This window comes from Moschus berezovskii, chromosome 21 (assembly GCF_049115385.1).
Source record: "Moschus berezovskii isolate FMDL1 chromosome 21, NW_MosBer_1.0, whole genome shotgun sequence".
NCBI classification, from domain to species: Eukaryota; Metazoa; Chordata; class Mammalia; order Artiodactyla; family Moschidae; genus Moschus; species Moschus berezovskii.
In genome coordinates this window covers 10,210,959-10,230,723 of record NC_142480.1, presented here as the reverse complement: position 1 = coordinate 10,230,723, position 19,765 = coordinate 10,210,959, and the positions used below count along the sequence as shown (strand labels likewise).

Below are 19,765 nucleotides of genomic sequence, written 5' to 3'. Positions count from 1 at the left end.
AAAAGAGGAGGCTGGAGCAGACAGGACTGGCTGCCTCCCCAGGATTCATTCTTCCCTTTTAACAACAGATTTTTCTTTCTCATGGGGCAGTAAAATTCCTAGCTACAGAACTACAATTCCCAATCTCCCTTGAAGCACAGGGCTTCCTATTTCACAGTGTTGGTCAATGGTTCTTACATGAATGTCTATGGGGACTATTTAATATTCTCTGTGTAGTTTCCCTCTACCTTCCTAGCACAGGAATGTGAGGCTGGGGCTGCAGAGGCCATCTCATGACCAGAAGAGACCATGCTAAGACGGCAGAACAGAAGACAGGAGAAATCTGAGCCTTTGGTGGCATCATGGAGCCACTATACCTTGGAACCACCTGCTTCAATGTCCAGTGTGAAAAACGAACCCCGTGTGGTGAAAGCATCAAGGTCAGAGTTCTGTAACATGCAACTGAATGTAATCCCTCACTGCTGTGAAGACCACACCTATCGGGTCGTGGACCCAGTGAATTAGCTCCTAGTAGTCATGGATGGCAATGGCAAGCCACTCCAGTATTCTTGCCTGGAAAATCCCATGGATGGAGGAGCCTGGTGGGCTGCAGTCTGTGGGGTTGCTAAGGGTCGGACACGACTGAGCGACTTCACTTTCACTTTTCACTTTCACACATTGGAGAAAGAAATGGCAACCCACTCCAGTGTTCTTGCCCGGAGAATCCCAGGGACGGGGGAGCCTGGTGGGCTTCCATCTATGGGGTCACACAGAGTTGGACACGACTGAAGTGACTTAGCAGCAGCAGCAGTCATGGATGGAGGAGCCTGATGGGCTGCAGTCCATAGGGTCGCTAAGAGTCAGACACGACTGAGTGACTTCACTTTCACTTTTCACTTTCATGCACTGGAGAAGGAAATGGCAGCCCACTCCAGTGTTCGTGCCTGGAGAACCCCAGGGATGGGGAGCCTGGTGGGCTGCCATCTCTGGGGTTGCACAGTCGGATCGACTGAAGCGACTTAGCAGCAGCAGCAGTCATCTTGAAGAAGAGCTTCCCTGTAACTCAAATGGTAAAGAATCTGCCGCGATGCAGGAGACCCAGGTTCAGTCCCCTGGAGAAGGGAATGGCAACCCACTCCAATATTCTTGCCCGGAGAATTCCATGGACAGAGGAACCCAGCAGGCTAGAGTCCATGGGGTTGCAAAGAGCTGGACATGACTGAGCGACTAACACTACCACTACTGATGACCTTGAAACATGAGGTACAGAATGTGCTGGGGGGGCAGCCTAGACTTTTATCCTACTCATCACACAGACGGTAAAAGGGAAAGATGCCATTTTTTGATAGATTTAGAAAAACTAAATATTTTCCCATAGGATTTATGCAATGGTCTGTCTGTCTCTGGTTACAGGATTCATTGGTCCCTGGAGTGCAATGCCAACTACCGTTTCACCTGCTGTACATAGGATGCTTTGGAATTTGGCCCCCTTCCCAATTGGTGCCCAGGGAATCCCTGAGTGTTTAAGAGCTGGGGGAGAAACCTGATTTGGTCGTGTCTGGTGCTTTGATGATACTGGAGGATGCAGGCTTACTAAAGCCAGGCATTCACCTGTGTCCCAAGGGTGATAGTTGGGACAAAATCTCCCACATCTCTGATAACCACAGGTCCTAGACAGTGCCTTGCCCTGGCAGGCTTAATTGTTCTAGTGGTGGACAAGCCTGCTTACCAGACCTGAATCCAGTGGAGGCTCAGAACCAAACCCAGTAAGGCTTGTTGGAATGAAACTGCCATGAGTCTTTCGCCATCCATTTCTGACAGTGAATGGGCAGTTCTGGGCAGCCCTGGTGGGGCTGGGCTGGTTCTGATGGCCACTTCAAGTGTGCGATCCAGTGGGGCTGCCTCTCCTCCCGCCTCTTCATCAACTAAGATGACCTTTCTCAGTCCAGCTGTATCAGTCAAATAAGAAATATCACATGCCTTTAAGAAACTTGGCGAAATACCCTCAAAACAAAATTAGACCACGTATCTGCGAGGACCTTATACTTCTTGCAAGGAAATGAAAAATTATTAGAAAATAAACCAGTCAGATGTGACCCAGAAGTTTAGACAAGCAGTGCCTATTAATGAACAATTACTGTGGTTGCCTTAAGACAAAGATGATCATTTTCTTTTAGAAGGCCGGAGGTGCAGTTGGGTTCAGGCAGTGCTACTCAGGGGTTCGTCTCTGGCTTCCTGTAGGCCCCTGAGCCTCAAAGAAGTAAATTCACCTTTGAGAGATGTTACACAACCATTTTATGTCTATTACATTTGATAATAAAAAATTAGGGGAAATCCCCTGGTGGTCCAGTGGTTAAGACTCTGGGCTTTCACTGCCAAGAGGCCGGGTTCAATCCCTGGTGGGGAACTAAGACCCCAAAAGCCACATCGTGCAGCAAAAAAAAAAAACAAATGACTTGTTTTATTCATGTCATTTTTAATATCATTTCTGAGGTACTTAATGTGTAATGTATTTTACAAAACTTGGTCTATGAGAAACTAAAAATAAATACATTTTTTTTAAAGGTCCTTCATCCAGATAGCTTGGGAAAACCTAGAGTTTCTCCCCATAGATTCTGATTTAGGGAACTCTGCTCAGATGGGCAGGGCTCCTGTCCACACTCCTACCCAATCTCCATCTGCAAGTGTGCTTTCCTGCAAGGGGTGTTGTCTGGGACCCTCCCAGAGTCTCCAGAGACTGAGCTAATACTTCACAGTGAGTAATTTCCCATAAAATGGCACCTATGTGATCAAACCAGTCCATCCTAAAGGAAATCAACCCTGAATGTTCATTGGAAGGACTAATGCTGAAGCTGAAGCTCCAATACTTTGGCCACCTGATGCGAAGAGCCGACTCATTGGAAAAGACCCTGATGATGGGAAAGAATAAAGGCAGGAGGAGAAGGGGGCGACAGAGGATGAGATGGTTAGACAGCATCACCCACTCAATGGACACGAGTTTGAGCAAGCTCTGGGAGATGGTGAAGGGCAGAGGAGCCTGGTGTGCTGCAGTCCACGGCGTCGCAGAGTCAGACACAGCTTAGTGACTGCACCGCGACGTGATTTGATCTTTCGGTGACACCTGGCCCAATCTTGGTTGTCAGGTTGGGCCGGATATGGGTAGTTTCTTCACTGAACTGTCTTGTACGGAAGGCCTTGCTGCCCAGGGCCAGGGAGAGCTGTAGTGTAGAAATGCTGCTCCATCTAGAACATTCGAGGCTGTCGGAACATCACGAGGGTTACGGCAGTGGCACCAAAGAGTCTGCTGATGATAAATATTGGGTAGGGGCGGGCCAAGTTCTAAAAGAAATCAATAATTGAACCCTTAGGATTCTGTTAAGAGAGAAAGGAAGGAGGATGCTCTCCTAATAAAACCGTGAACATTTATTTAGGGTTATTTCTCGGGTATTTTCACAGACAGTAGGTCATCTCAGCCCTCACATTGGGGTTGTTATTATTTCTATTTCGCATTTGAAGGAACTAAGGCCTGGGAGAGTTGAGACTTGCTTAGGGTCCCTGGGAGAGGTGACCCCTGATTTAGAGTGTCCAGGGAATCTCCCCTATTGTTTTTCTCCCCACGGCAGGACATGGGTCTCAGATCAGAATGGGTGATTGCTCTCTCCCCCGGGCCTCTGTGAGCTCTGTCTGGGAGCAGCCGTGGCCCCTGTGCCCCAGTCCACGTCCTCTTGGGGGGTCACTTTCTCTCAGGGGTCACTTTCAGGGCCACAGAAGGCAGGCTGATATGATGGGGAAAGTCTGGTGACCCCAGGTTCTTATTCTAGCTCTGCTGGGCAGCACGTGAAGGGACTCATTTTCCCCACCTTCATCTTTTCCTGCCTCTTCTCATGGGCAGGACCTCCCCATGGGATGTTTTGAGTGTTTTATGATCATTCATTGAGGCCCCAGTCCAGCACCTGGGCGAGCACTCAAGCAATGGGAGCTGGAACTCCATAAGCATCGCTCGCCTCTCCAGCTCCCCCGCGAGCCGCTTCCGAGGATGGATTTGATCTCATTCCTGTCTTTATCAGTGAGGCTGAGCCCCCATGAAGCCCAGCAGGCCCTCTGTACACGACTGTTTAATGAAGAAACTGCCCACATCTGGCCCAATCTGACCACCAGGACTGGGACAAATGTCACCGACACTGCTGGTTGCCCGTTCCGACCTACAGTCTCTTCCTGTTGGCAATTAACTGAGCAGAGCATTCAGCCGAAAGCCTGCTTCCTGCCTCCCTGGCAGCTGTGCTCAGTGGCTCAGCACGAACAATGGGATGAAAGCTGATGTGTCGTGTGGTTCTTCTGGGAAGTCTTACAGGAGGGGGCAGCCCAGTTCCCCTCTCCTTCCATTCTGCTGCAGAGGACGCGGATGCATGCTCTGGATGAACAGATGCCATCATGGACCATGCAGAAGAGTTCAGTGGTCTGGGTACGACACAGCTAAAAGAACACTCAGGGCAGCAGGAGTGGCTAAAGCTGCCCAACCAACCCAGATCGATGGCCTCTCTCTCAAGAGAGACAAGACTAAAACCCTCCATCGTGTTTAAGCCATTGTTTTTAGTGGGTTTTCTGTCACAGGCAGCTGAAACCCAAGCTAAATGTTAAGGCAATCCTGGAAAGAAAAATGTCACCCCCATCTTTCTTTGAGCGCTTAGCGGTATCACCACCTTGTCCAAATGAAAACTCAAGCCCCCAGGTTCAAACGTGGTTGCGCGCAGCTGGTTTCAGGCTTCAGTGATCCTGGTCTCCCTTGTTATCATGTTACCCTCCCGCCCCCATTTTGAATGTGGCTCAGATAGTTGGATGTGTTTTCACCCTGTTTCTCCATTCAAGCAGAAGCAGCCTCCACACATGTCAAGGAAGGTTCCATCTGTGTTGAAAAGATTAAACACAGGAAGAAACAGGGAAAGGAGGGAAGGGAAGGACAGAGGGACCAGCTTGAGGGAGAGGCCTCCTGATGCACTGGGGACCTGGGCTCTCAAAACCCATCAGAGATTCCCAAGCCTCCAACATGACGCAGCAGCTGAGCAGCTAAGGGCTATCGGGGCTGGGCCATCCCAGGGTGGGCAGCTGATCAGTCACCCCCAGGCTGTGGGACTGAGTAACTTGGGCAAGGAGACAGGTACCCAGCATCTCAGCTTAGTGTGCTCATTTGCACTCCAAACCTGCTCCCCGCCACGACTCCCCCATCTCGGCTCAGAGCGCCTCCACCCTTCCTGCTGCGTGGGTCAAACCTCAGAGCCTTTCTTTTTTACCAGAAAGAAAAATATATACATTATTTGGCTGTTCGGGGTCTTAGCTGTGGCATACGGGATCTAGCTCCCCAACCAGGGATGGAACCCAGGCCCCCTGCATTGGGAGCGCAGAGTCTTAGCCACTGAACCACCAGGGAAGTCCCCTTAGAGCCTTTCTGGACCCTCTCTTTCTCTCACACCCTACACCCAATCCATAAGCAAACCCAGAGAGTCTGCTCTCATAATACACACAAAGCTTATCACCACTCATCACTCCCAGGGCCCCCATCTTGGTCTGCACCATCGAACTCTTTCCTGCATTGTCGCAATGGCCTCCGAGCTGGCCTCCGGGTTCTGCCCTTGTTCCCAAGTCTATTCCCATCACAGCGGCCAGGGTGAGCTTGGCTCAACATGTGCTCAAAATCCTCCAGGAAGTCCAGGTCCCTCAGGGTGAAGGCCAAAGTCCTTAAAACACCCAACACGGCCCTACCTGACTTGCCCCAGTGAGCTCCTCTCCTGCTTCTCTCCCACCTCCATCTCTGTGCCTTAGCCACACCAGGCTCTTGGGTGTCCCTTAAAAACACCAGCCACGACCCACCACAGTGCCTTTGCACCTGCTTTTCCCTTTGCTTGGAAAGCTCTTTCCCAGTTATTCAAGCGAGTTGTCCTTGCATCTTCTGCAAGTCTTTGGTCTAACGTCTCCCTCTCAACGAGACCTCCCTGACTGTTAACATGGTATCACCTCCCCATCTACCTCCAGCCCATGGTCTGGACCTGATCTTTCTTGCATCAGGTCTTGATAGGTATCTGACATGCTATATACTTTACCTATTTCGTTTACGTCTGTCTCCCCTGATAGAATGTAAGCTCTGTGAGTACAACGGCTTTGGTTTCATTTATTACTCTATTCTCAGCGACCACAATAGTGCCTGATGCTAGGTAGGTGTGTGATAAATACCTGCTGTATCTCCTCTGATTTGCTTTTCCTCCCTCCTTGCTTCACTCTTGCTGTCCTGGGATCGCACCTCTCCCCAGTGATACATAAGCACATGAGGTTTAAAGCAGGTTCTGTTTTCTGAGGGACTTGGGCTATTACTACAGTAACTTGTTACAGATCACAGTTGGTAAGAGACAGACCAGGATTCAAACCTGGGCAACCAGCCTACCTCCAGAATCACAGAGCCACTGGCACGCCACAGTAAGTGCCATCCCACTACCATTGTTCCTTCTTAGAGCTGCACCTGCATAGGCTCAAGGCAAGTTCATGGTTTAAAACAAAAGATAGATTCCTTACAATGTCTACGGTTCTATAGTCAATCGGCTCCACTTTTACCCTGGCAACAGTTCTCTTTGTCGGGATGAAGGAAAGACAGTGTAATTTCTGGTTGGGAAAGGCACGGATACACATGGAAAAGAGAATGATCAATGGGCTGGTTGATTCATGAGATTTATACTCAAAATCTTTCTTGAGAATACATGTAATTTTACAAGACCATTCATCATAGCACCAAGCCTAATACTCCTTGATAGAAAACATTCAAATAACAAATACTCCAGTTAATTTCCCAAGGGTATAAATTATGCAAATAATCATTTATATCTTCATTTACAATAATTAATAAATAAGAGTGCACGTTCATACAATTTTTTTACAAAGATACCTTTTTTTTTTTTTACAAAGCTACAGCTATGTATATACTAAATAGACAAAATAATTCTTGTGCTACAAAATAACATTTCACTTTTTTCCAATAGTTTTCTTAGTCCTCTCAGGAAAAATATTCATTCAGACATTATCAATTAAGTCCTGCCATGACATTGAAAGAAACGGTAGCAGTGAATCTGTTAAACATACTACAGACCTTGAAAAAATAGACCTATCATCACTCAATACTATACACTTTCAACAACTCCCGTTCCCAGGTTTACTAACTGGTCCCGACCATGCACCTGCTCCATGGTAGGGACCAACCATCCTTCTGTATTTACTCTTTGTTTTTGGCTGATGTTACCAGCACCAATGTAAGTGACACCAGCAGCTCATTTAGGGTGCAATTCAAGGGCAAAGGGTCTCTGTTTCACGGTACCCATTCCCCAAGTGCCACACCCACCCCAGGGACACGCTACACAAACGTGCTAGTCTTTGGCTTCAAGGATCCAATGCTAGAATGCAAGCAGCCTCTGATTCAAGTGGAATTCCTGTGCCTGGACAGAGGAGCCTGGTGGGCCACCGTCCATGGGGTTGCAGAGAGTCGGACACGACGGAGTGACTAACACTATGCATGTCGATGCTCAGAGGGACGGGGAAAAGATGAGAATAGAAAGGCACAGCTGCTTACATCTGTGTGTTCCTGTGGCTGGACTTGTGAATTTCAAAGAATCTGAGAAAACTCTGCACCAGATGCTGATTTAATTTAAGGAGACCAGTTTAGTTCTGGGAGCCCAGGAAGCAGATCTCGCACATTCTACTCCAAATTTCCACCCCCACACCTTTTATTCCACCAAACCCTTTCCGAAGGCACCTTTCTAAATACTAAAGCCGGAAGCCGTGCTCTAAGCTTTGGAATTCACTTACAAATGCAGAGGAACATTTATTCTAAGCAAATAGGCCACTTACTGAGATGTTTAAAAAAAAAAAAAGAAGAAAAAGAACTTGCTAACCTTTGGATTTTGAAACCTAGGATGAACTTCAAAAAAGAGGTCTTCTGACTTTCAACCCAGAAAGGTAAATGAATTATTCAAGATGTCACAGCAGGTGGGCCGGAGCTAGGAATTGGGTTCCTAACAGCCAGGCCAGTGCTGTCCTACTCTGGAACACTATCAACTCTCTAGGTTACAGACACTCTTAAGATGTTTCAACCCTTAGATACAGGCATGTTGTGGCTATCCTCACAGCAAAGTCTACTGACTTCTGGTGGGGCTAAGAGAAGTGGGAACTATTGCAAATGGAAAAAAAAAAAAAAACCCCTATCAAAAGACACTTTTCTATTTGTTTTTGCAACAGTGCAAAACCCACAACTTTTTAAAGGCAGAACAGAGGGAAAAAATGGTGATTCCTATCTCACAGAACAGCCAGTTGTCTTCCTCCCAGGAATTCATGTTCTCATCCTTATTTTAATTGTGTTCTGCCCAGGACAATGAAATTTGCTTTTCCAAGGAGGGGGCCTCTCTTCCACTCTGAAAAACATGTGTTAGAAGAACTGAGTGAAGAGCTGGGGGCAGTTAATTAAAGTCACTCACTCTTGAATGTTTGACACTAAGGTTAAGCTGCTGAAGGCCCTTTAAAGGCAGTCATTTTGGTTATAAATTTGAATCTGGGGTGTCCTCAGTTATTAAAATTTTTTTAACTTTTTAATTGAAGTATAATTGAGGTACAATATTACTCAGTCACTTTTACTAACTGAGGATGAAGGAAATATTTAAGCAGTGTTGATATGGAAAGTGAAAGTGTTAGTCACTCAGTTGTGTCCGACTCTTGGCGACCCCATGGACTGTAGCACACCAGGCTCCTCTGTCCATGGGACTGTCCAGGCAAGAATACTGGAGTGGGTTGCCATGCCCTCCTCCAGGGGATCTTCCTGACCCAGGGATAGAACCTGGGTCTCCCACATTGCAGGTGGATTCTTTACCACTGAGTCACCAGGGAAGGGTCAAAGTGTGCAGAGACCTAGAAAGGGGAAGAACGCAAAGTGGGCGGTTACAAGTGACGGATGAAGTTCACCACCTTCCCAGCTCTGAGATCCTCACCCATTCTTGCCAGCTAGACCAAAGTCAGTAAGAATCAGAATCACCTTGGGGCAAAGCTTATTTTCTATACAGTGAAATCTAGGGTGGAAATCAACGTTTGGAAGGAAGTCCTATATTTGCGGTTCTACCTCCTGCCAGCTCTATGATCTTGTTATTTTCCTCTTGTGTTTTAGCTTCCTCTAAAGCTAAAAGCACCACCTCCTGTGGTGAAAGAACCACCTCCTGTGATTGTTAAGGGTCCAGTGAGTTCATGGGTAGACTTCCTCTTATAAAAGATATGAGTTACGTTTGAGACAGAGCAGATGGCAAGAGGGCGGTAGGTTGGAAAGAAGTTGGGAAAAACTTTGGTAATGGCTTATAATGAAAGGAGGTCTAGTCGAAGCTCGGTGAGGAGGGACAGGCAGACAAGGAGCTGCTGAGCATACCAATGTTGGAACAAGCTCACAAGGAAGCTATTAATATTTTTGGCCGCACGTGGAACTTTCCCAACCAAGGCTCGAACCTGTGTCCCCTGCAGTGGAAGCATGGAGTCTTAACCACTAGACCACTGGGCAAGTCCACAAGGAAACTATCATTCACTCAACAAACGTGTACTGAGTATCTACTCTGCACAGAAGATGGTCTGAGAGGTCATTTGCCCAAGGTCACCCAGGTATCTGGAGACAGAGCTGGAACTGAAACCTAAATCTGGCTGATTCCCTAACCTGCCCTCCTCCCCATCCCATAAAACCTCCTGGGGAAGGAAGTGACTATAAAATGAGTGGGCGGGCGGCTTCAGTTAGATTTCTGCCAGATGAAAGCTGGCCTTGACATCTAAGTGTCAGGGATTTTAAAGTTACCAGTGGGACCAGGGCCAGACTGTTGTGTATTTAACACCATGTGGTCAAACAGCATAAAACACTGGCTGTCTTCTTCCCACAGATGAGGATGCTTTTTGGCTTGTTGCTGCTATAGCCCTGGGCTAGAGGTGACTGCTTGTCTGATGGGTTTTCATAAAGGTTCTCAGAACAAATTATAAACATCTAAGTTGATCTTCCCTGTGCAGGAGGACTTGGCAATTCCAGAAAAATCAGAGGGGTTCCAGAACTCAATGATCTCTGCTGACCCTTGGGAAGTAGGGGCTCAGGGTCTCCAGGCCTTTGCCCCTTCCCTAGCTGACAGAGCCCACGAGAGTGGAGGATGGTGAAGACCTGCGGGTCACTGTGGAGCTGTCATACATCAGAGAACGGAGGGCCAGGGCTCACCTGGAGCCTGAGGCCACAGCATCTGCATGCTCGCCATGAAAATGGAAAATTCTGGATGCAAAAGAGACTGAGTCCCAGCTCTGCCTCCATCAGGCTCACTTCCGTTCGCTGCCTGTTTTTCCTCAACGAGATGCCCGACAAGAGACAGTGCAAAAAAAGATCCGTGGGATTTCATGTCCAGTGAAGAAGCCACGTTTCATTTTCTGGCTCCCTGAAACTGGCTAACCGTTAAGGCAAACTCTGCAGCCATTTCCAACAAGTGAGCGTGTTATCATTCATGCTGGCTTTCAGCTTTCAGCCGCTCAGCCCGGGTCCTGGCCCTCATCCTGAGCGCAGCCCCGCTCAGCAGCTAGATGGACTGGATGAAGAGCCAGCCATTCAGTGGGGGCTCTGGACGGCAGCTGCGGACCCAGGCACTAAATCTGCCCCCAAAGGCGCTTTCACCAGAGATGATGCAATGTCGGGGCAAGAGAAATAACACATCTGGACTTGAAGGGCATCATGGGCTCTTGTTTCCTGGCCAGAACATCACCGAGAAGGTTCTGAAGAGCAATGCTGGCTTGAAACTCGCACACAGCCCACCTTGGGCACTTCAGGACATCCATGGAGATGGCTGGGGAGGGCTCCAAGCAGAAAGGAGAGAGGCCACAGCTGCAAGCTGCAGTGGCCTTCTGGGGAGTTAAGAAAAGCCAAGGTCGCATGAAAGAGAGTACGTCACAGGACTGCCCTTCAATGACACGACCATGGAAACAGAAGCGTTCTTAACAAGGAAGCCACCATGAATTCTGGTATTCAGGGAGATACAGTCTTTCCTTGTTTCCTCGGGCTGGTGTCTGAGATCAGCTCCTGGAAATTCTGACTACTCAGTGGGAAAGGAGGTGCAAGTGAGCTTCAGGGACCGGAGGCTGGAGGTTTGCAGAAGACTCACTTGGGTGTCAAGTTGTCCCTCCTGAGGGCACTAAGCAACATTGGGACTAGTCATTTTTCCTTCCCGATCCTCTCCTTTCTCATTTCTTAAATGAGACACTGTGATCCCTACGTGATCCCTAAGGCTAGCAAACAATCTACAATTTATGGAGATACAGGGAGGCAGCCTCCAAATCTTCTGCCTTCTATAATTTAGACCCTCACACAGAGAAGGTTAGAATTGCACAGGGACGAGAGGAGAGCTGGGGAGAATTCTGCTGAATCCCAGAAAGGGAGAAGCAGCCTGTGTCTGGAGTGGTTGTCTAAGGGGCAGAGAAGAGGGTACTCCGTTCTCAGACCTGGTGGGAACCCATCTCCCCACAGAGTCCTGGCTTGACTGGGAAAAAAAACTGCTCAACCAGTTCCAAACAGCCACCCAATAGAGGGAGCAGCCGTATTGTTCACTGGACGACACCAGTGTGGGCTACCAGTTTCCCAATGAAGCAAAGCAAGGCAAACCTAAAAAGTGTATGACTCCATGGAGCTTGGGGGCAGTGGGAGCTCTAAGATGGTTGTGGGGAGGGGCAGGAGGTGAAAGAGGCAGGAAGGAGAACCCCTATCTGCACTGTGGCATTGAGGGGAGCGCTGTGTGTTCCCTCCCCATCCCCCCAACTTGGCCCAGTGCGATCTGAAGGCACTCGAAGACCACTGGCTCAGCAGGACTCAGGGCAAGTTCACAAGCGTGTCTACGCAGCAGCGAGCTTGCCTAACCAGCAGGGAGAAAGCACGCAGGGGGCTGCATGGAGAGGGCCCCTGTGTTCAAGATGGGGGCCTGAGCACGTGGGCTCATGTCTTCCCTGGCGAGGGCCCACAGAAACAAGAGCAAAGGAATGGAAGCAACGGCACCATGAAGACAGAGCAAAGGAGAGGAGGGGACAGCAGGTGAGAGACGCCAACCCATTTATGGCAGGGGCAGAGTGGAGGCAGACGGGCAGGGCCGAGGAACCCCAACACCTCGCGTGTGCAGAGGAGAGGCGCCGTGCCGAGCTGCAGCCACTCCTCGGGGCGAGCAGAGGAGCTCCGACCCAGGGACACCAGGGACAGTGCGGCGGGACGATTCATTGTGTCTACGTACTGACGGTGATGGGACGCCTGCTCAGAGGTCAGGCTGCGGGCACTCGAGTGTGTGCCGGCATCTCTGGGTACGGCCCTCCAGTCTGTGCGCTGCACAAAGGGGCAAGGCTAAGGGGCAACTGGGAGTTAAATCTAGCCCTTGCTCTGCTCCTCAAGCCTTTCCCTGGAGAAAGAGGCAAATTATGCGCCTGCCAATTGGGCCACATGCCCACGGGTGGCTTCTGCCCCAGAGGGGCACCTGTCTCGAAGTCATCCACTCAGAGGGAATGCCCTTTTGAAACTGCATGAGGGCTCTGCATAGGCTAGGAGCCACCCTGTGTATGCTCAGAGAGAAGTGGAAATATCTCTAAAGAAACACCATGAGAAAAGACCTGCAACTATTGATATGTGTGGTCCTCCCCTGAGAGTTCAGGTGCCCACCTGGTGACCCTACAGAAAATCCACGAGCTGACACACAGAGTTTCCAATCCATTTTTTGAAATATCACTCTGACACAAGAACAGATCCACAGGATCACTAGATATCTCAAGAAAACATGTCACATGAAAGGGAGAGACTGGGGCTAACCAAAAGAAAGGGAACTTAGAGGAAATAAAAGCAAAGCAGCAGAAAGGCAGTTCCTCAAAACCCCACTATCAGGAACATCCGGAGAGATAAGTTCTGCAGCTATGAAACAAGAACAGGATTCAATAAAACAGAAACAAGAGAACAGCCACAAAACGTTTTGGAAATGAAAAATCATTCACCAGGAACACTGAGAAGATAACGTTAACTCTCTTTGCAAGCAGATAAAAAAATGAAGAGATGAGAAATAGAAAAAACAATATTAGAGGATTGGCCTGGGAGGTCCAACATTGGAACAACAGGTGGTCCAGAAGAAAAAACGGGAACAATTACAAGAAAACTTAAGAAATTTCCCATGAGAGCCCAGAATGAGGTACACCATCATTGGGACCGTTCAGAACACTAAGAATGGAGGGATATTAAATGTTTCCTGGGAAGGTGGAGAAACCCAGGTCACAGCTAAAGGCCTGGGAATCAGAATGACACTAAGAATCTCAACAACCACGTTGGAGGTGGGAGTGGTGGGAGACTATTATTTTCCACCCACAATTCTATATCCAGCTACCCCTGGATAAGGGTAGAATAAGGATGTTTTAAGTTATGCAAAATCTCAAAATATTTACTTCCCATGTTCTTTTCTCAGGAAGTTACTAACAAAGGTGCCACACCAAAATCGTCATCCTCATCATCATCAAGGAGAAAAAAATTGACAAGACAAGCAACTATATTACATCCCCTTGGTTGGGAAGTAAACAGACCTCATGTGCTCACGATGAAGAGAGATGTACCAAACAACATAATCTAATTATGCTGGAAAAACAAAGCTGGGTTTGGCTAGGAGCAAGATCCTTCTCTACCATGGTAGAAAGCCAGTTGATATCTTGCTATTCTAAATTCTAAAAATAAAAAGAAATATAAGCATGTTATATAGAAATGCAAAGGTAAATATTAGAAGACATAGGAAGAGCTGAAAGGGTTACTTCCAGGAAGCAAGACCCAGGATATTGCTAGTTTCCATTAAAAGCCTTATAGTATTTGTTTCTTTTTAAACTATAAATATGTATTACTTGGAGAAGAATTAAAAATAAATTCTTAAAAAAAAAAAAACATGGGGTGGTTTGTCCTGCTGGCTTCTTACTCATCTTCTATAACTGACTTCATTCACACAAGCCTATCCTCAAGTGAGAATTTTTTTTTCTAAAAAAAAAAATCAATTTGCTGCCAACCTGAACTAAATGACTTTCAGGCATCTTGCCAGTAGATGGTTTTAAACAATATTACACTTTGTAATGGGTGAGAGAGAAAACCTGCAGACTTTTCTGAACAAGGTCTAGATCTGTAAAATGAAATGATTAACATTTGGGTCAGCTCTTCCCTGGCTCTTCAAGCATCTAATTTAGGTGAGGACTGTTTGGTGTCACACACATAATCTTTAGTATCTGTTCCTTTGAGCGTTCAATGATGCTAGGGAGCTCATTAATTAGCTCATTTTCCATTGGACACTTGGCCCTCTAGATGGAACTGCTCCAAGCTCCCAGAAGCTTTCAGCTTGGAAGGCTTTGATTCGTTCATGGAGAGAAGGCAGGCTATAACCAGAGTGGGACAGAAGTCGGGTTTTGGCTGTCAGCAACTCAAACGTGCTAGGTAAATTCTTTTGGCCATGATGGAATTCTGTAAGCTGGAGACCCACTGCTCGAAATATGCAAGCCCTTGGCTTGTGGAGAGAGAAGCGTGATTCTTGGAAGAATCTAACAACAACACTGGTGTGTCAGCTGACAGGCTGTTAGAGCCGTGAAGGATATTCCAGAAGGAACGGGCGACAAGCCTGGAAGTGAACAAAACTTCATGGGAAAAATACGAGAAAAAAACAAAGGTTGGCTGTTGACCTAAAAATTTTGGTTTTGTTTTAAATGAGGACATTCTTATCTATTCATTTTATTATTTTATTTTTTCCAGGACATCCCTGGGCCCAAGAAAAGTTCCCTAAGAGAGGGGACAGCTCTGGAGGGGGCACCGGGTGGCCTGGGTACACTTGCAAGTCTGCTCCGGGTTGGCTGTGTGATCTTGGCCAAACGGCTCTGCCTCTCTGGGTTCAGCAGCGAAGATGCTGTCTGAATGCCCCTCTCGACCTCGTCATCTGCAGGTTTATAAGTATCACTCGATTTGCTTTCTGAGCGGGGGAGGACAAGGGGAGGAGGCAGGGCCTGTGTCTTGAAAGGAAGCAGGGAGCCCAGGGTAAAAGGGAGACGGAAGACGGAAGACCAAAGGGCGGCTGGATGCCCATCCTCCACCACCTGCCAGTTCTGGCTGCTTCTCAAGATGCCTTCCGGAAAGCTTTCTCCTTTTCAAGAAACCCATTATACCGGGCCACAAAGGACGGCGGTGCTGAGACGCGCACTGTGCGGCAGGTGTGCAGAAAGGTGCTCTCGGAGCAGGAACCTGCTGGGCTACTACCTCCTCTAACAGCAACCGGAGCGCATTCTCAGCCAGGCCACTCCCGCCCTCCTCCTGGGGCTTTGAGAGGCTCTCAGCGTTTACAGTGCTCTGCGGGGGGCCTTGGGTGCCAGCCTCGGGCACCGGCCTCAGGAGCCATGGATGGAAGCCGGAGGTGGGGGGTGCGGGTGTGGGACTGCCCAGGCAAAGCAAGAGAGATCCCAAGCCTTGCCCCAAGTCAGCCAAAGCTCTGCTCTTCATGTTTCGACTAGACCACCCCCTGAGAATCCTCTTGAAAGGAGGATTCCATGGGTGGGAAAGGTTTGGAAAATCACAGTTTTTTCTTTCAGTCAGTGCAAAAGCAAAATGAAAATGCATCCCTTCCCTAGAAAAACACCCTAGAGTGAACACGCGTGCACTGCAGCTCACGACCCGGCCTTTACTTTCCGTGAATTTTGCCAATTGTGGATGCACTTTTCTGGGGGAGGCAGTTTTGTGCTGTTCTTTGGATTACCCCCTCTCCCGCCCCGCCAAGACCGCAACCAACCACCAGACCATTACGGGGCCCCCAGTGCCTTCACCCAAATGCCCCGCTTGGAGGAAAGTGGGGCAATTTTCTTCCTATGGGGGCTCTCCCTGGGGTATCCATCCCCTTTGTCATCAGGGGGTGAGAAACTCAAGTCCATCTGGGACCTTAAAAACCGAGCGAGCTAAGAATCAGTGCTTGTGCTCAGTCAGTGAGTCGTGTCCGACTCTTGGCGACCCCACGGACTGTAGCCCGCCAGGCTCCTCTGTCCATGGGATTCTCCAGGCAAGAATACTGGAGTGGGTTGCCATTTCCTTCTCCAGGAGATCTTCCCAACTCAGGGATCGAACCCGCATCTCTTGTGTCTCCGGCACTGGCCGGCAGATTCTTTACCACTGAGCCACCTGGGAAGCCCCATTAAGTCTCAGCCACGAAGCTTAATAGTAATACCTGACAGAACAAGGCACACAAAGCCCACCCAAGGATCCGGCCACACACCTGAGTGTTAGGTTCACAGCCTAAGAGAAAAGCATGCTTAGGGCTTACAAGAAAAGAAAACGAAAGGAAACATGAACAAAAAATAGTGGGGAAGCAGTGGGGTGGGTGTCTAAGTTTCCTTGGAGGTCTTCCACTATCTGTAGAAGTGCCCCGTCCAGAATAGGCAAGCAGAGGAAGGAAGGAGAATGCCCGCCCCACGGCCAGGGTCCCGTCTCTTTTATTACGCAGACGCACGCATCAGAGTCTGTTGATGTCCAGCTGGGGGAAGAGCAGCAGGCAGTAAACCAGGAGCCAGAGGAAGAGGATAAAGTACATCACGTCCGGCTGCTGGACCAGCTGTGTCAGCGAGTCGCTCTGGGAGCTGTGGATCTCCCGCAGACTGGCTTTGCCCGAGTGGTTGGCCTTCCTGCAGGAGGGAGACACACCAAAACAGTCACGAATGGGGTCCCCCCGTCCAGGGGACCCCCGCTCCCTCCCTGTTCTCCAGCTTCACTGCCCAACTGGAGAGCCAATGGCTTCCCAGCGAGGGGCAGACCCAGGTGGAGGGCGGGGTCCCGGGACGCTCTGAGCTTTCAGACCCTCTCAGTTCATCTCCACAACACCACGACAGAGGAGCTGTTAGCCCCATTCTGCAGATGGGCCTGCTGAACCTCGTGGGGTGGGTGGAGGGTGGCTTTCTCCAGCGCACACAGTGACTTCTGTGACAGAGCCGGGACCCAGGCCAGCTCTGCACCCTCCTCCAGGATGTGTCCCATTATACAGCAGTGCCCTGAACGCAGAGTTCGAGGCTGACAGCACTTTTTTGTTCTCCCAAGAACAGAGGGGCTTCCTAAGGAATCTAAAGAGAGAAATGGAGTGTTCCCTGCTAACCGATCATTTAAAAACAGGCATTAGCAACAAAAAGCGAAGGCAATGGCGCCCCACTCCAGTACTCTTGCCTGGAAAATCCCATGGATGGAGCAGCCTGGTGGGCTGCAGTCCGTGGGGTCGCTAAGAGTCGGACAGGACTGAGCGACTTCACTTTCACTTTTCACTTTCACGCATTGGAGAAGGCAATGGCAACCCACTCCAGTGTTCTTGCCTGGAGAATCCCAGGCGCGTCAGAGCCTGGTGGGCTTCTGTGTATGGGGTCACACAGAGTCAGACACGACTGAAGCGTCTTAGCTGCAGCAGCAGCAACAACAAAAAGACACACCTCTCTACCACCCAATTTTTGTTCTTGGCTTTGGAACCTAACCTTGAAAGTGATTACCAGGTTCCATATTGGTGAGAGGTATCTTTCTTATTTTCTTTTTTAAGAGAAGAGAGTAGATAAATACTTTTAAGAGAGTAGATATATATATATATATATATTTAATATCTATTTTTATTTATCTGGCCGCACCAGGTCTGAGTTGCAGCATGTGGAAACTCTGTTGTAGCATGCGGGATCTAGTTCCCCGACCAGGGATCAAACCCGGGACTCTGTGTTGGAAGCATCGAGTCTTAGCCAGTCACTCTCCAGGCAAGTCCCTTTTCTCTTATTTTTATCTTAACAGAAAGTGAAAGTGAAAGTCACTCAGTTGTGTCCGACTCTTTGTGACCCCATGGACTATACAATCCATGAAATTCTCCAGGCCAGAATACTGGAATGGGTAGCCTTTCCCTTCTCCAGGGGATCTTCCCAACCCAGGGATTGAAGCCAGGCCTCCCGCATTGGAGGTGGATTCTTTACCAGCTGAGCCATCAGGGAAGACCTAAGGTAGCACTGAAATGACATTTTACTATTGCCTGGTGGAGTCCCTTCTAGGGGGCTGTGTGGTAGTGACAGAAAAGGCTCAGAAGACATTATCTGATTGCAGCCGGGGCTGGGGTCTCTGCTTGCAGCTGCATTTACCAAACCTGTGTGTAAGCTCCTCGGGGTCAATCTGGGGCACGTGACAGAGATTATGAGAAGCAAAATTCACCTCTTCTCTGAATCATCTCCTGATACAGCAAGAAGCCAGGCCAAGAGGGGATTAAACCTTTGCCCTGGTCTGGAAACTGAGTGATTCCCACGCAGATAAGGGGCAGAATTTCTTTCTCCTTCTTACAACTGTTTTTAAAGAAATTTTAAACTACTTTTTTTTTATTGTATAGGTAATAAATGCTCAAAAGCATGGAAAACGCAACGGCATTTCTCAACCTTGAGGGTTCAATTTTCAAAGACTCTATCTCATAAAAGCTAAAAGTACTATTTTCCTATGAGGATGTCAAGCTCAGTGGAAAATGTGAATTAATATTTCCATTTTATGGCAGGAGAGGGAAACAAATCTTGCCTCTTTTTTTTTTTTAAGAACTGGAGAGGTAGGCGTCTAAAGATCACAGTCCTGGCTGTTGGGAAATTTTCAGAGTCTTTCCATTTGAATAATCTAAGTCCTTCCAGGTTTCCCTGGTGGCTCAGAAGGTAAAGAATCTGCCTGTAATGCAGGAGACCCGGGTTTGATCTCTGGCTCAGGAAGAGTCCCTGGAGAAGGGAATGGCAACCCACTCCAGAATTCGTGCCTGGAGAACCCCATGAGCAGAAGGGCCTGGCAGGCTACAGTCCATGGGGTCACAAAGAGTTGGACACAACTGAGTGACTAACACTTTTCAAGTCCTTCCTAGCCAATTCAAATCCATGGCAAACACAATAAATAAATAAAATTAAGTGATTCAATAACTTTAACAGGGATAGGGACATCTCGGGATTGTCAGAGTTTCAGATTTGTCTGCCGGCCTATGTTCTAAACGGGCGGTGTTACAACCATTCGACACAGTCTGGGTCATCTAGTTCTCCGACAGTAAGAAATACTTTCATGGACATCCTGGCATGTTTGCACTCCCTCTTCATGTCTGCTCTGATGCCATAAAACTGTAAGATCAGCTCAGTGAGCTTCTGAGTATTGTACCTGCAGCGGTGACACAGAAGGAACACAGTTGTCAGGGCCCAGAGCATTTTAAACAGCACACACAGCATCCCATCCCTGTCTCCTCTGCCTGGCTCTGTCCAGAGGGCCGGCTGATGCCACTGCATTATCTCAACGAAGACTCACACCCAGGTCTCATGACCCAGACCTGTCTTTAAACCAAGTCATTTTTCTGAACCGTACCCTGCTTGTCAACCTGGATTCATATCTACGTTGCCCTCCCACTCACATTCAATTTCCATTCACTTTCTCTGGAACAGGTATTTTCTTGCATGTTTCTAGACTATTAACATTATTATCCAACAAAGCCCTAGTTGGAGAGTAGCCACCCCCAGGAGGTAGACTGTGTGATTAAAAAAAAAATCCCTTAAACCCTACCAAGCCTGGAATCCAGCCACCCACCTGGTTAACATTCGGTTTCTTCTGTCATCCACATCCACTGCGTTCCTCAATTGAACATAGCTAAAATGATCCTACAGTGAAATTTATAAACAAAACCCCCGCAACCCAATTAGTAAAGATGAAATCTCTGAAACAGAA

General features: G+C 48.4%; 1 protein-coding gene across 6 annotated transcripts in view; it reads right to left on the bottom strand.

Moving 5' to 3' along the window:
* Nucleotides 1–3,207: 3,207 nt before the first annotated feature.
* CLMN (calmin) overlaps nt 3,208–19,765 on the bottom strand; it is a 132,935-nt gene continuing 116,377 nt past the window's right edge. For 2 of the 6 annotated variants that reach the window (XM_055418472.2, XM_055418469.2), the window contains 3 exons: nt 19,628–19,698; nt 19,111–19,207; nt 14,043–16,700 (listed from right to left, as the gene is read on the bottom strand). In XM_055418472.2, the coding sequence (XP_055274447.2) occupies nt 16,536–16,700; nt 19,111–19,207; nt 19,628–19,698 (333 nt within the window). In that variant the 3' untranslated portion in view covers nt 14,043–16,535. Of the gene's footprint in view, nt 3,319–14,042; nt 16,705–19,110; nt 19,208–19,627; nt 19,699–19,765 lie in introns of those variants that run through there. The other 4 variants (XM_055418473.2, XM_055418471.2, XM_055418470.2 and 1 more) reach the window with 3 other exon arrangements.